Raw genomic sequence first — 16758 nt, 5'->3', positions numbered from 1 at the left:
CAAAAAACAACAGCAACAACAACAAAAACTATTCCTATCATTATTTTTTCAGCAAAACTTTTCGAGGCATGCCATGTGCCAAGCACTATGCTCAGTATTGGGCAAAAGCATCAGTGATGAAATACGCAAGAGCCTCAACTTTCTGGAGAGCCGAGCTTGGTGCAAGAGATAGCATGCCTATTAACTCATCAAACTACACGCTATAATGGGGACCATGGAGGAAATGAATGGGTGCAGAGACAAAACAATGGGCGGTATCATACTGACAGGGGAGGCAGAGAAGACCCTCCTTGAGAAGATAACATTTAAGCTGAGACCTAGTGATGGTCACAGGGGAGAGCTTTCTAGGCAGAGGGAACAGCAAGTGCAAAGGTCCTAAGGTGAGAGGAGCTTGCCGTTTTGAACCCAGATGTGGCTGGAGTTTAGTAAGGAGCCGCAGGACAGAAGGGTATGGGAGGGGGTTTACAGGTCATGGCAGGTGTTTGTATTTTATTCCAAGAAAAATAGAATCATTGGAGACTTTAAAGCATCTGTCCATCTCCAACCTTAAGGAACAATCACCTAGACTAGAATCCTGTCACAACTGCGAGATCTCTGAGCTTAATTTTCTCATCTGTAAACAAGCTAATAAAAGCTTCTTCATAGGGTTGTTATAAGAGTTAAAATGCAACAACGTACAGCCTGGCAGAGGAGCCGTGCTATACGTGCTGATCACTGTAACTGACCAGATGGTCAGTACCTGGGCGGCCAGGTTCCAGCAGGACAATAGGTTAGAACTCTAAGAACTGGGGAGAAAGGGAGATGTTTTGGACACTCAGTCAGCACAGGAAGAATGAAGATATCTTCAAATAGGTCCCACCGCCTCCCCCCCACTCTCCAGCCATCAGAATGAATCCAGTGCCCCTGTGCCCAGGATCTGAACCCCCCGCCCCAACCCCCATCCTGGGAAAGGCTCCACTGAACTCCTAGGAACTCAGGAAGGCGCCAGCCAGCTCAGAGGACTCAACCTTGCTCCGCTCTGTCATTCTGTTTTTCAGTTCTCCCTGATGTCTTTGCTCACAGACCCGGACCCAGGTGAGTGTGCAGACCACCCTGGGGCTGCCCCCCTCACGGGCTGGTTCTGGGATGGAGGAAAGGGGGCCTGCACATGTGAGTGTGGGCAGGACCTCAGGGTTCCAATGGTTCGGAAGTGTCACAGACCCCTTTGAGAATTTTCCCAGAGAAACACACCCCTGGGTGTTTGTGTGTCCATGCACACAGACAATGCTTCACACACTTTTGAGTTACCTGTGGGCACCCCTGTTGCTCAGTCTCAGGACCCCAAGGGAAAAGCTGCTGAAGCAGTTAAACCCCTTCATCTGACAGAGAAGAAAACTGAGGCCCAGAGAGGCGAAGCAACCTGCCCCAGGTCACACAGCCCGTTCATGGCTGAGAAGAGATAAAAAGGTGAAGGCAAAGTGAGGCTGTCTTGAGCCACGGCTCCAGGCCGGCCAGCCCTGTGCCACCATACTCACTCCACCCACTTTGGGGAAGAGCCAGCTCCTTACTGCTGATGCAGGCAGCCCCCAGGCTGGTCCCCCCACTGCTGATGGCCCTCCACCAGCATCCCCACTGTTGTCCCCTCTGCCCGGTTTGTTTCCTTGGGTGCTCTTCTGTCGCAGACACACCCACCCAGCTCTCCCCTCCTCCCTGTCCTGTTTCCTCTGCCTGCTGCCATCAGCCGTGCCCAGGCTGAGCAGAGCTGCTGCTTCCTGCCACATTATCCATCTCGGTCTCTGTCTCTGGGTCTGAGTCTCCCTTTGCTGCTCTGAGACCCAAGGGAGAAACTCCTACTCACTACTCCACTGGGGCAGAGGACAGCATCCCTCACTGGTAGTGACCTGTGCTGGTCACCTGCAGAGGACAAGAGCCAGGAAGACAACAAGTGGAGATTGCAGTCATGTCTAAACTTTGGATCAAGGGTCTCTTTGGAGCAAAAATGGTGAGCACTGGGCCATATTCAGCTTGACAGTCAATATTCTCTGGCAGTAAAGCCAGAGAATGGGCAGACAGACTTGTGCCAGCTCAAGGCAAGTGATGCCTGGACCTTGTCCACCCTGGGTGCTCAGGCAATGTTTGTGGAATTGCATAGAAATATACATGAGCATGGTGTGGAGGGTTTAGAAAGGATCTGTGTCTTTCCCCAAAGTAGAGTGTTAAATTCAATAACGTATCATTCAGTTCCTTGGAAGAATCGTGTTTCAGGGGGCTTCAAACCAGCATTCACACTTGAAATCCAGGGAGGGTCCAAAGCCAAGAGATGGGAAGAGCTGTCCCATCCCCAGGCTGCAGCACAAACTGCTCAGGCATCACTGAAGGGGCTGCCTTGGTCTAGGTGCCCAAGAGACAGAGCTGCAGAACTGTGGGGTCGCACAGAGGAAGCAAGAGGAGCATTGAAGACTCAAGGGACCTCACTCTCTTCAAGTATTTGAAAAGCATCCTCCACCTTGTGTCCATGAGGTGCACTCTGTGGAAATTAAGAGGTGCACTTACCTCAAGACACTTTACCACTACCTGCCAGAAAGTTGTAAAAGACATCTACAATGACTCTGAGTTTATGACACCCTGGATTATGCAGTGAACAACATGAACAACTGTACTCAGTGGCCCTACTGAACAGAGATCACAGAAAAGGGAGTGGATACAGTCTATGTGTCAGTAAGGCTTTTAACTTTAACTAAATGAACTGGAAACTACAGGATCAGATTTGATCTGCAAACAGGAAAATCTTCCTCACCATCAGAGTGGTCCAAAAATTTGAATGGGCTTTTGGGCTCTTGGAGGGTAGTGAGTTCTCCATCACTGGTGGTATTTAAGCACAGGCTAAAAAAACTACTTAGTAGGGAGTGGAGAGTGTGAGATTTAACATTCTGAGATTCTGGGCTTTATAAGAACTCTGCCAGTAGTTTCTGATAGTTTGGTGAGCAGACCCCCCTGGCTTCCGAATCCATCTGGAGGTGTTCTGTCAGCTTCTAGCTGTGGAGCAGGGTGAGATGTAGTGGATGGGGCCTTTCTGCAAAGATCAGATTAGGGTCTAAAAACACCCCTATTTGTGTCTGATTTAATTTCACCTGAGGGTTGCACTTTGATGGAATTTGTCAGATTCCCTGCAGGCTTTAGACAACAATGTAGCCAGGGAAACACTGTGCTCTTGTCCACAGGCAAACTGCTTCTTTAGTTGGTCTTGCTGGAGACAGGGCATGGTGAGGGCCTGGCTGGAGCAGGAGGGGCCCGGGCCACAGTCCCCAGTGGGTGGCAGAGGAGGTGGCCATGGAACAGCACAGACTCTGCCCATCTCCCCAAAGCAGGTGACACGCCAGCCAACAGGCCTGCGGAAATGCCTCTTCAAAGCTGGCTTGACTCTGCCCTGCAACACAGACTGAGCCCATCCATCAGCTGTCCTGCCGCCTGCCAGCGAGGGTCTCTGCTGGGCTTGCCCTGTCAGCCGGATTGGATGCGTTAAATGCAGGCCGACAAGGCTGAGATGTGGGGGAGGCCCTCGGAGAAACCGTCTGTGCCACAGTGATGGATGGTGCCAACAGGGACGGCATTCCAGGGATTTTCATTCTGTTCCACACATCTGGCAAGCTCTTTAACCAGAGCAGCTGCAAATTCCCCATCACAGGAACTCTTGAGTTTTTCCAAGAGATCCCGGGTGTGGACCACGTTGATCCTGGTCAAGGGAGCTGGAGCACATGCTAAAAATGATTTCCCAAAGCGTGTTTCTTCCTGGAAGCTAAAACCCATGGAGTTTCATGAAACACAAACCCACAAGAGGGCCCAGGGCTTGTAAAAAGGCAAAGCAGACTTGGAGTTAGGTAGACCTGGATTCTGATTCCATCTTCTGCCTTAGCTTTTCCTTTTCTGTAAAATAAGAATAATAATACCCATGCCATAGGGGTTTTTTTTTTACAGTTAAATAAGATTGTGGGCAACCACACTTAATTAGTGTAGTGGCCCATACATAGAAAATACTCAGTATATAATAATTTATTATTAGAATTATTTGAATTACCTTTGGATACTCTTACCATTCTTGTTGATAAATCCTAAAAACAGGCTCTGATAATTAGACAAATCCACAAGGGTTTCTCTTTGTACCTGATATGAAATGCTTCTGACAGCAGCTCCATTCCTCCCGCAAAGCTTTCTCCTTTTCTGTAGCCTAGAGAAACTCTCGAATAATCTGTATTTGAACCTGGAGTCCTTTCCTACAATCTACCAATGGAACCAAATTTCACATCAGGCTGCATGCACTGCCTCTTACCCAGGAAAGAGCTGGGACAAATTTCTACCCTCCTACAGAGCTCATCAGGCATTTTCTTCACCAAATACCTAAGACCCAAATCTCACGTGGTTTGTCCTGTCAGTTGCCCTGTTCACTCTGCTCCGAGCAGACACTGTCTGCTGGCAGAGCTATGAGCCCACTCTGCTGGCCATCAGAAGGAAGGGAGGCTTGGCCACAGAGAGAAAGCATCATCTGTCAAACACACAGATTAACTGCATATAGGGCTCTGGGCTGGGCACTGCTGGGTAGAAAGAGGGATAGACCTGGCCCTTCATTTTAAGAAACTAAATATCTAGTTGAAGGAAACAAATCCGGTAGACCAAGTTGAATACGAAATACAAGAAGGAGGTACCCTCTGAGATCTAGCCGTGAAACCTAAAATTCTGCAGCCACCTGGCCCACTGAGGAATTCTAATAACTGAAATTTGTATCCCACTGGCAACTAAATGTTAATCAAGCCGTATGTGTCCGTTTGTTATCACTACATGATACAGTTGAACCTTGAACAATGCAAGGATTAGGGAAGCTGATTCCCCCCGTGCAGTTGAAGATCCACCTAAAACTTTTGACTCCTCCTAAACTTAACTGATAATAGCCTACTGTTGACCAGAAGCCTTACTGACAACATAAACAATCAGTTCACACATATTTTATACGTTACATGTATTGTATACTTTATTCTTACAAGTAAGCTAGAGAAAAGAAAATGTTACTAGGAAAACCATAAGGAAGATAAAATACATTTACAGCACATGTATGAATGTATTTACTGAAAAAAAAAAATCTGTCTGTAAGTGGACCTGTGCATGTAGTTCAAACCATGTTGCTCAAGGGTCAACTTACACTACCCCAAACTTAGTGGTTTAAACCATTATCCAAGTATTTAGATCTTAATTTTCTAAATGATTGTTTTGGGGGGAAGAGGGGGAGGCAATTAGTTTATTTTTTTATTTTTATTATTTTTAGAGGGAAGTACTGAGAACTGAACCCAGGACCTTGTGCATGCTAAGCATGCGCTCTACCACTGAGCTATTCCCTCCACCCCAGGTCTTAATTCTTCATTCTTTGGGTTGGCAATTTAGACTGGGTTCAGCTGGGCAGTTCTTCCAGCCTGGACCAGGCTCAGTTGATCTTGGCTGGGCCTCCTCGTGTATCTGCGGTCAACTGGTAGATTAGCTAGGCTCTCTCCCATGTCTGAGGCCTTGGCTGGGGCTGCAGGGCCTGCTGCTGCCCCACATGTTCTATTATCCTCCTTAGAATAGCCCAAACTTGTTCACAGGGCAGTCACTGGGGTCCATGAAGGAGAGAAAGACAGAGGGAAAGAGCACAAGGCCTCTTGAGACCCAGACCTAGAGCTGGAACACAGTCCTTCCACCACAAGCTATAGTAGAGCAAATCCCAAGGCCAGCCCAGCCCCACGGGTGGGGCAATGGACTCCATCCTTTGGTAGGAGGAGCTGCAAAGGCATATTGCAAAAGGTGTGGCCACAGGGAGGGGTGAGGAATCAGGGCCCTTTTGTGCATCAGGTTGGCTCCTACCACAGTAGAGTGTCACTGTGAAACTTGAGGCTGCCAGGCCTAGACTTGGCCACACCTAGCTGCCCTTCCTCTTCACCGCCCTTTCATCTCTAGAATCAGGTCAAGAAAGCTGGCTTTCTTCCCCTACCCACCCTGGACTTGAGGCTCCTTTGATGGAAGCCACATCCCACTATTTTTTGTATGTTTCTCCACTGTTCCCAATGCCTTCCTGCACCTGGCATAATACTTGGCCCATTGTGGGTGCACAATACATGTTTCTTACCTAGACAATGCGCTTAAGTGGCAATAGAATAGAAAAGACAAAATAAGCACTAAGTTTGGACGTAGAGAAGCCTCCCTGGGTGCAGCCCACCCCAAATGTAGAGGATCTCGGTGTCTTCCCTTGCACAGTCCTCCAGCTGGATGGCTTCTGGTGATCTGGGGCCTCCAAGCCTCTGCTGTTTCTATCCACCTCCACCAAGGGCCCTGCCTGGGCCCTGGAGAGTAGCAGGGACTTACTGCCTTGCTTGGCAGGAGTATATAATTCAAAGCCTATGTGTTTTATCCCCTCCTTCTTTGAGCTGAGCAGAACTTGATAGGACTAGATTCAACTCAAAACCCTCTAACAAACATTTTGTCCATCCCCTGTCACCAGGAAAAGTTACACCATTCCATCTATAGGTAAGAACCTTCCCCCATTTTCAAATATTTGCAAAGGAGATCATTCATCATGGCCTTACAGGCCAAGATTAGCCAGTCTGACCCTCACCCTGTGGGAATGATGGGAGAAATTACAGGAGCAATCCGAAGGGGCTTATGTATAAACACTTGTTGGACAAACAAAAATAAATTCTCTGAGACAAACAGAAAGGAAGAAATGGGCCCATCGCCTCCTTACCAGACCCATTGTCTCTCCCCAGGGTCAGTTTGAAAGCTTTCATGTCAAACTCAGGAAAACATTCTTTCCCCCTCATTTTCTCACTCTCTTTCTCTGCTTTATCATGCTACAAGGAAAGGAACTTTATTTGCTCCAGGAAGACAATGGCCTTATCTTCAACCTAGATCCTCCTGCCTGGAAAGGTGGCCTCCTCTGGGAGCATTTTCATAGTTGGGGGAAAAGCAGCGCGGGAGAAATAATGAGGAAGCAAAGGGAGTCTTGACTTGACACTGTGATAAATGAGGTGAAAGTTTGGCAAGGAACCAGAGTTGGCGTATTCAAAAAGGAAATAAAAAGATAGCTCCATTTTAATGGGAAATATAAAACAGCCATTGTGCAAACGTCGATTTTTCAAAAGCCACAGAGATAAAGACTATAAGGGAATGACTGAGAGACGAGTAAGATAATGTGGTTGATAATCAGGCCGAGGTAAAGTGCCATCCTCTGAGTCATCAGCCGGCTCCGTGGGAGCGCCTTTTCAAGTCTGTCTCTGCAGTTGCTCGCTTCATTACCATATGCATCTCTGGACAGCTTCCTTACAGCTTCAGTCTGCCGACTTGCCATACTCCTGCCAGCTGGAGCCAGCAAACTCAACCCCACTTTCTTCAAATCCCAAACTTCTCTCCATAAGCCCCAGCGCTACCAGCATCTTCCAAGGCCCCAGGCAGCCCTGCACCTTAGTCCAGCCTGACACACACCTGCTCTTCCCAATGGACTGTCCTAGTGTGAGGTTTACAGCCATGGGCAACGCCATCCACTGCCCTCTCTTTCGGTGGGCAAGATCCGTGAACCTTCTCAAGGTTGTTCTTGGGTGATTCCTAATAGGCTGGATGTGCAATGAGAATGGTTGGACCCCTTTCCCAAGGGTAAGTGTGGCTTATCTGAGGCAGTGGAAGAGGCCTGCTGATGCACTGAGACAGTGCAATCTGGGGGTTGTATGGAGATAAACTACCTTAGTTCATATGCTGCCATTTTTTAGCTCTGTGACCTCGGACAAGTTCCTTAACCTCTCTTAGCCTCAGGATTCTCAACTTAAAGTAGAGGTAATAATACACCTTTAGATCTTTATGAGAATGAAATGGGATGGTTCGTGTGAAATGCTTAGTGCAGGGCCCAGCACACAGTAGAGACTCAGTAAGTATTACCTGTTATGATGACTCTAAAGATACAGCTGGGAGTAGTTTGATGCTGAAGCCGAAAGAAAAGTGACAGGTTTCTTTGAGTTTATTAAGCTAAGGTGACTCATAAAGTCCCTTTAAGAAATTTCATCTATAGAACCACCCAATAAGGTGCTCAAGTTCCACTAGGCAGACCTCAAACGGGACCTTGGAGACCTCCTAGGCCCCAGTCACCTTCCTGCTGTTTTCAGGTGAGAAAACCAGGGCATGGAGGCTGCAACTGGCTTATCCAAGGTCATGGTTAGTGGAAAGCCAGAACTTGACTCCTCCTCCCCATTTCCGATCAGGTGTACTCTTGACCATACCTTATGCCAGTGCTGCCCTGCTGGGTCATAACACCCCCAAAATGAAAACTCACATCCCTGGCCCATCAGTGTCAGCAGCTGGAAAGACACATCCATCCCCCTTCAAGCCTAGAAATCTCTGGGAAAAAAAGGGGGTTTTCAGTGAGATAAATGGTCATTTATTTAGGTCTAATGGCCAGGGTTTCTTCTGTCCGGTTCCCACTTCTGTAGATTGGACCCCTGACTACTACGAGTACAGCCAGGAGAATTACAACCAGGAGGAGAACAGCAGCAGCCCCCTGGCCTATCCTGAGACCCCCGACTGGTACTATGGCGAGGACGGTAGGTGCCAAAGCTGCTGGGGGGCTGCACTGGGAGGAGAGCAGCACACCTGAAGGGGAGTCTATCTGTGACCAGATGCAAGGGCTCTCTCTCTCTCTCCTCCTCCTCTCTGACCAGCATCATAAAATGGGTATTGAAAAAATTATTTAGACTGGCTTTTTTTTTCCAGTTAGAATCATATGCCATGAAAACAGGGGACATTCTTAGAGACCATCTCTCCAACCCTCAAATGACAGATGGAGCAAGTAGGGCCAAGAGAGGAGGTGACCTGGCCAAGGTCACGCAGCAAGTTAGTGCATCATCATCCAGGTCTCCTGATACTGTAAGTTAGAGTTATGTTCAAAGTCATTCCCAGGGCTTTCGTTACAGGAGGTCCTAATTATGCAGAGGAGTCAGTTAGTGTTAGGCATCAGATCGCAGCATTCACAGATTTGGCATTGGCACATCCCTTCCACCTGTGCTGTGTTTTTCTTTTCTTTCTCCTTTCATTCTTTAGAAGCTTTGCACCTTTGTTAGGGGGTGTGTGTGTGTGTGTGTGTGTACTCTCACACGTGTGCTTCTGCTACATTTGCTTTTGTTTTTGTGGCTTCTTAACCCAAACAGTGGGACAGAAAGGAAAATGAGAAGCTGGGCCTAAGCAAAGCCGTGCGACTAAACCAGGAGAAGGGATGGAAAGCACTTAGCAGCCGGAATAAAAGCCGTGTAACTGTGAAGTGGCCTGGAAGGCAGGGCCAAGATACGGGGCATCAGGGGAACATCAGAAGGGACCATCAAAACAAGAGCCAGGCCCAGGGATCCTAGTTCCTGAACCAAAGAACAATGTGTGTGAACAGAAGGATAAAGAATTCCCCAAGGGAAGATCCATTCAGACAACCATGAAAAGCCAAAGGCACAGATGAAATATGACAAAATCTAACTGAACAAGTAGTTGAAGAAAGATGAAGGCCACTGGGTCATTTCCTCCTCGCCGTCAATTCTTCTGTCACCCTCTTGCCTTTGGTCTTCTTTCCTGATGTTCAGAAAGCTTGTGTTTCATTAGGGGTGGGTTTTCGTTCCCCACTCCTGACCTTCACCCCTGGGCACTGGGAGTAGGGGAGGTCTTCAGGCTTGTGAAATGCCTTCAGCATCAGAGACAGACCCCGTGGCACTCCCAGCGAGACTGGGAGGAGAGAGACACTGACGGTGGGAAAGGGGAGTTACTCCATGAGAAAGGCCCCATCCAAAGCCAGGCCGAGGGAGACAGTCACGGCCCCTTCTCGCCTGTCCTCTCACTAACCTGAATCCCTCTCTCTGGTCGTGTGGTGGCAGTTTCCCTTGCTCTTTAAGGGCTATGTGTGTTTCCCCCTTTTCCCAGTCACTGACTATGCAGTTTCTCTCTCTCTTGGGGCAGGAGACGGAAATTCAGGGAGCACATGGGGGCTTCTTGTCTGCCGTTCACTGCAAACATTGACTTCTGCCCATGTGTTTTAGATCCATGCCAGTCCAACCCCTGTGAACATGGTGGGGACTGCCTCATCAGCGGGGACACCTTTCAGTGCAGCTGTCCGGCCCCTTTCTCTGGAAACAGGTGTCAGAATGGTGAGTGAGCCTTCACTGGATTTGCTGTTCCCCAAGCTGAACAAGAGGCAGCTCCTCTGCCAACTCTAGGAGGTAAAGAAGGGCTAAATGATCCCGTGGAAAGGCTGATAACCACACATATTACACGATGCATAATGGATTCCTCAGCCTGGTCACAGGCAGCATCTCACTAAATCCTCACCTCCACATGTTAGGTAGGACTAGTGTGTCCATTCCACAGATGAGAACATTGAGGGAAAGAGGACATAAGAGCTGGATTCTGACCGAGGTGTATTCTAAACTCAGGACTTTTTGTTGACAGAGGAATGTCCTCAAATAGGAGAGCAGGAAGGCTCTCAGGGCACATAAGGACCAACCCTATTAGAGAAGGGGAGTCCAGAGCACTTGGGGACTTTCTCGTGGTCACACACAGGTTAGGAGAAGAGCAGAAATTAGAGCCTTGTGCCTAACTCCCAGGCCCACGCTCTTCTGCCTGCCATCCTCACTTATAGAGACTCTGATGAAAGCTGTGTCTGCCTTTAGTGACCTCTTGTGGGCATAACATGAGGCTATGCAATAAAATTGCATATTGGAAATAAAATTCTGATGGGCTAATCGCACCTCTAGAGAGAACCTGGATTTTGTTCCACCTAGCAACCATCTAACGGGTAGGGGAAGCAGTGAGGGTTTTATGGTTGACTTCTTTTCTCTATGCCCTTTTCAATTTTTTCCTACCATTTTCAATCCTACAAGTTTTTCAATAAATGTTTCAGGTTGGTTTGGGATATCAGGCACAAACATAGTATCTGGATTCATCCCTCAGCTTCTTGGAAGAATGACAAAACTGTAAACAGAATCTAAAATCAGCTATAAAATGGAGAAACTCAAATTGCAGCTCTATTTTTTTTGAAGGTGTAAAAATTATCAAGGTGTTTATAAAGATAGGATAATAAAGGCCGTGAGCACTGGGAACTCATAAGGGACTGGGAAGCAATCATCCTTGACCCAAGGATAAGAGAAAAGCCTTGTCTAGTGGGCAGCATGGAGTTTCAGAACCATGGACAAGGGCACATGCTCTATCAGTCACCATCACCACCTCCCCTTGCCCCCGTCCCAAACATTGTACTGTACGGGTATCTAAGTAGAACGTGCTCCAAATAACATCCTGTACTTTGGCCCTATGTCTCTATTGATCTCCTACAGTGAAAAACAAATGCAAGAACAACCCATGTGGCCGGGGAGAATGTCTCATTACTCAGAGCCCTCCTTACTACCGCTGTGCCTGCAAACACCCTTACAGGGGTCCAGACTGCTCCACAGGTAAGTGCTGGAGGCCTCTTCTGTGCTAGGCTCTCTCCGCTCTGGCTTGTGCCTGGGATGTCAGTATCCTCCCGTGTGGACGTCCAGATACATCCAATGTTTTTAGTGATACCAAAGATGGCCCTTTTAACTGGGACTTTTTAAGATTTATTATTCCTAGAGAGTCCAGTGAAAACTGACTGGTTTGTGTCCCTTCCCATTAAAAAAATCATCCTGAAACTCACTTCCTCTAGGAAGTAAGCCCAGGTCTATTTCTAGAATGGGCCACATAGGAGAATAAAATCTACAGTCACTGCTGTGAGTCAGGCATTGTCCCAGGAGATTTACATTCTCTCTCACATTCTCCCAAACACTCTATAAGAAGAGTTTTCCAGATTTAAAAAACTGAAGTTCAGAGAGGTTAGCCAACTTGCTCACAGTCACACAGCTATCAGGAGGCAGAGCTAAGTTTCAACCTAGCTCAGACTGGCCCCCAAGTTTCTGCTCAGTCTGTGTGTCTTGTTATTCCTTACTGAGTGACCCATCTGCTTATATACTTTTTTTCAGGGCCTCCGTCACATTGCTTCATCCATGTTTTGTTTGTGTTCTTAAGGTTTGTGTGCATGTTTACTAGCATGTCAGTGGGGCTCTCTTTCCCCTTTGATAAAGATCCATCTTTTGTGAAAAGATGGACACCAGGAAAGTGCCACCAATATCTCCCCATCATCTCAGATGTAGTGGCCACTCCTTCTGAAGAACAATCCTGGCCCCATTTCCTGTATTCACAGTGGTTCCCGCGTGCAGGCCAAATCCCTGCCAGAATGGCGGCACCTGCTCCCGGCATCGGCGGAGATCCAAGTTCACCTGTAGCTGTCCCTATCAGTTCAAGGGGAGGCTCTGTGAAATAGGTACGGGTCCCTACCACGACTCTCCCAGGAACTCAGAGACATATTGTGAGGCCTTTGAACACTTGTTCTGTTGGGGTTTTGTTGCTAGAATGGAGTCAGGATTCCCAAGTCTTGCTATTGCCTCAGCCTTCCTAAGGGCATAGGCTGTGTCTGGCTCCAGGTGGGAAAAGTAATAAACTGGGATGAGGTGCAGGCAAATCAAAGACAACTGGGCATCCTCGGGCCTCAGTCCACCTACTACCAGTTCTTGTTTGAGCCAAAATTAACTAACTTGGCTCCCACCCCCACAACCATGATATTCCATATTTTTAAGCTGGGTTGAATGTGGAACATTCAGACCACCTTCCTTCTGGGACCTTGTGGTGAAATCTCAGGGGGGAATCAATATTCAGGTCCACTCCTCTCACCACCTGATACACCTGCCAGGTCCTGGCTGGTCGTGGCACGCCAGTTGGTCTCAGTTCTCACACTCCTGCCTGCTCTCTCCGAGGTTCTGACGACTGCTATGTTGGTGATGGCTACTCCTACCGAGGGAAAGTGAGTAGGACAGTCAACCAGCACTCATGCCTTTACTGGAACTCCCACCTCCTCTTGCAGGAGAATTACAACGTATTTATGGAGGATGCTGAGGCCCATGGGATTGGGGAGCACAACTTCTGCAGGTAAAACTTACCTTCTTCCTTATGCTCACTTGTCAGTGTAAGGGTTTATTTGTCCCTTCCCACTCCTAGTTTTCCTGGGCCAGCTTAGAAGTTTTGGAATGAAACACTGAAACTCATCAGCTTTCTTTCTAGGAAGATTTTCCAACTCAGGATAGGTTAGGATATGCTGCTATAACAACAACCCCCAAGTCCCAGTGGTTTGAATACATTAAAGTTTACTTCTCACTAATGCTCCATGTGTCATGTAGGTTGGGAGGCAGGGGTGGGGGAATTCTTAGCTCCACAAATTTACTCAAATAGGCAGGAAGGGCAAGGAGAGACTGGAAAGTGGAGCATGAGATTCTTACTACCTCAGCCTAGAAGTGACACATCATCTCTGCAACACATATTTCATTGGCCAGAAATAGACACAGAGTCCCACAAAGCTTCAAGGGAGAAATGGAACTTCAAAGGAGAAAATGGAATATTTCGTGAGCATTACAGTCTTTGCCACGAGGATGTTCAGGTTTTCCCAAGTAAGGATGATGCCACTTCTATCCCCGGCGATGACTAGTTACCTTCTTCCCCAGCTGCTGCCTCCAGACCATTCTGTTGGCTTCCTCCCACTGCTCATTGTCTAACTAAGGCCAAGGACATGCATGATCTGCACACAGAAACAGGGACTTTGCGTATGGCTTTAAACTGGCTCCATTAAGCAAGAGGGTTTCCCTTGCACAAAACACAAGTTCCCTTCCACTTTCACTTTCCTTGAGCTGTCTTCTTTCCTTTCCCCCCATGGAGCTGTCTTCAGGGTGACCCCGGCAGCCTTTCTCAAAGAATTCCCATGCATGGAATTTGAAGTTTTGGGCAGAGGAGACCTACTCTCATCATGTTTCCATGGCTATTTCACTTTCCTGCAAAGAAGGATCTTCAACAGAGATCTCATTTATTTTCCTATAAACAATTTAATATGCTCTGTGAACCCTGGCACAAAACTTGTGAACTACCTCCTAGTCATTAGGAATCTCCTCTGGAAGTTAAGCTTTGGCCCCAAAGCTATGACCACCCTTGTATGCCAAGGTTTGCTAACCTGTTGGGAGAATGGAATGGAATGTGGTCCCAGGGGCAATGCAAGAACTTGGTACTGTCTTATCCAAAAGTCCTTTAATGACGTCCAGTGGGTTCACCGAGCCTTGACCCTGGGTTATGTTGTTTTTTATTTTAGAAATCCAGATGGAGACAAAAAGCCCTGGTGTTTCATTAAAGTGAATAAGGCAAAGGTGAAATGGGAGTACTGTGATGTCTCCACCTGCTCAGACCTGGGTAAGGGCCTGGGAGTGGGGAGGTTGTAGATCCACAGAAAGATGTCCCTGGCACCCCCACTCCTACCTCTGTCCTCCCACCACACCTGCTTCACCCTCTGCCATCCCGGTAGCAACCCCACTGCCCGATCCTCTGCTCCCTTCTCAGGATGTCAAGCAGACCTGGATACCTTTGTAAACTCAGGCTTCCTGACTTCCAGTCAGTGCGCTCAGTGGCTACTGATCTGCTGCTTGCTGTGTGCCAGGCACTCTGCCAGCCTTCAGTGCACAATGGTGATCAGATGTCCACTGGGTCTCCATAACTTCTCAGGCTACAACATGGTCTGAATTCCAGCCTCACAACCTTCCTGCCAGTCTTCCTTGGCCCACCTCTCTACCCACATCTGGAGCAATGCACCCTCCCGCCCGGGCATTACTTCCCTGGACAACTTCATTTCTGTGCCTTTGCTCTAATGGTCACTTCTGTCTATAATGCTCCATCCCATATCAGCTCTTATCCATATCCAACCATTCTTTGAGAGCCAACTCAAGTAACCACTCTTCCCGGAAGCCGTCCATGAAGTACCAAGTGAAGTCTTATCTCTCCCTCCTTACAAACCCCATGGAATGGATTGGGCATCACCCATACAACATTTATTGCCCTCTCCTTTGTAATGACCATGATCTGTGCAAATGTCTTATCTCCTTCACTCTACTGGGTCTGGATGTCTTCCCCCAGACAACAAAAAAGCCTCCAAAATATATGTGTGCATTAACACATAGTTAAGCACATACCCAGAGATGGATTTATATATTTATACACACATATTTTAATTGAAGGATAGTTGCTGTACCGTAGTATCTAAGTTAAAGATGTACAATACAGTGATTTGCAATTTTTCAAGGTTGTACTCCATTTATAGTTACTATAAAATATTGGTTATATTCCCCAAGTTGTATGATGCACCCTTGTAGCTTATTGTATACCTAGTAGTTTCTACCTCTTAATCCCCTACCCCTATGTTGCCCCTCCCCGCTTCCCTCACCCCACTGGTGACCACCAGTTTGTTCTCTATATCTGTGGGTCTGCTTCTTTTTGTTATATTTACCCTGGTGTTCTATTTTTTAGAGTCTAACATATAAGTGATACACATTTTTATGTGTGTGTGTGTACACATGTCAAAATAAGAAGGAAAAAGCAACATCTTCATCATTAATTCTATAAACTTGCTTTGTATTAATCAGTGTGTTCAACAAATGTTAATTGCACACCTACTAGGTGCCCATCCAGAATGCACCAGCATAGTGTCTTAGCTCTGTACACGGCTAAGCTGCTGGATGCAGAGTCATACCTCTGGCAAGGTCCTTCTGAGAACCCGGATGGATGGCGAGAAGCGTGATGTGTTTTTCTCGTGTTTCACAGACACTGCCAACCCAGAGGGAAGCCCCACAGAGCCCCTGACCAAGCTTCCCGAGTTTGAGTCATGCGGGAGGACTGAGATAGCAGAGAGGAAGTTCAAGAGGATCTATGGAGGTTTTAAGAGCACAGCAGGCAAACACCCGTGGCAGGCGTCCCTGCAGACCTCGTTGCGACTGACCATCTCCATGCCCCAGGGCCACTTCTGTGGGGGGGCGCTGATCCACCCCTGCTGGGTGCTGACTGCCGCCCACTGCACTGAGTAGGTACCTGGGGAAGCAGAGGCCAGGGTGGCTCGAGTCCCTGGGGGTGTTCCCTTCCCATCTAAGTAGCATCTTGGTGACTCTGGCAGGATTAGGGGGTCTGATCTAGCTCCAAGGGCAAAAGAATGTCTCATTTAAACCAGATGGAAAAGAGCTCCCCTGTGTAGGATGCTTACCATGTGTATCACATGTATCATGATATTCAATCCTCAAAACTATCTACTGAAAGATAAGCTCAGGGAAGACAGGGCTTTTTATCTTTGCTTAATTGTAGCATCCCCAGTGCCTAGCACAGGTCTTTGTACGGAGCAAGTGCTCAGTAAATATTTGTGCATTGAAAGAGTTGATTGTTATTCTTATTTCATAAATGAGAACCCTGAGTCTTGGAAAGGATTAGCACTCTGCCTGAAGTCATGTGCAAAGTAAGTGGGTAAGTGGGAAGGGAACCCAGACCCACCTGCTTCCTTAACCTCTCCAGCCCTGCCCTGAACAGAGAAAAATAACATGATGCCATCACCAATGAGCCTCCTGGGTCAGGTTTTGACTCTTGTGTGCCTTAGAGAAGTCAGCACCCACTGGGGAGCCTGAAGAACCACCACCTCCCCCAAGTTCCCTAAGTTCATGGTCAGGGCTGGTCCCATGGAGCCCAGGTTCTGGGGGTGGCCTTGAAGGTCTTCCAGTCCACCCTGTTATTAAACAATTTCTTCTGGGATTCTGGGAGGTGTTCCTCAAGAGAGGTCAAAAATGTAAACATTAGCATCTACCAAGAATACATGTTCAAGATGTT

At 47.7% G+C, this 16758-nt stretch overlaps 1 protein-coding gene across 2 annotated transcripts in view; it reads left to right on the top strand.

Moving 5' to 3' along the window:
• HABP2 (hyaluronan binding protein 2) overlaps positions 1-16758 on the top strand; it is a 34337-nt gene that overhangs the window by 11329 nt on the left and 6250 nt on the right. For both annotated transcript variants that reach the window (XM_032490893.1, XM_006183499.2), the window contains exons 2-9: positions 1038-1074; positions 8475-8585; positions 10056-10163; positions 11346-11462; positions 12230-12349; positions 12840-13011; positions 14216-14313; positions 15715-15970. In XM_032490893.1, coding sequence (XP_032346784.1) covers positions 1038-1074; positions 8475-8585; positions 10056-10163; positions 11346-11462; positions 12230-12349; positions 12840-13011; positions 14216-14313; positions 15715-15970 — 1019 coding nt within the window. The remainder of the gene's footprint in view (positions 1-1037; positions 1075-8474; positions 8586-10055; positions 10164-11345; positions 11463-12229; positions 12350-12839; positions 13012-14215; positions 14314-15714; positions 15971-16758) is intronic.

This window comes from Camelus ferus, chromosome 11 (assembly GCF_009834535.1).
Source record: "Camelus ferus isolate YT-003-E chromosome 11, BCGSAC_Cfer_1.0, whole genome shotgun sequence".
Taxonomy (NCBI): Eukaryota; Metazoa; Chordata; class Mammalia; order Artiodactyla; family Camelidae; genus Camelus; species Camelus ferus.
This window is presented reverse-complemented; position numbering and strand designations above follow the sequence as displayed.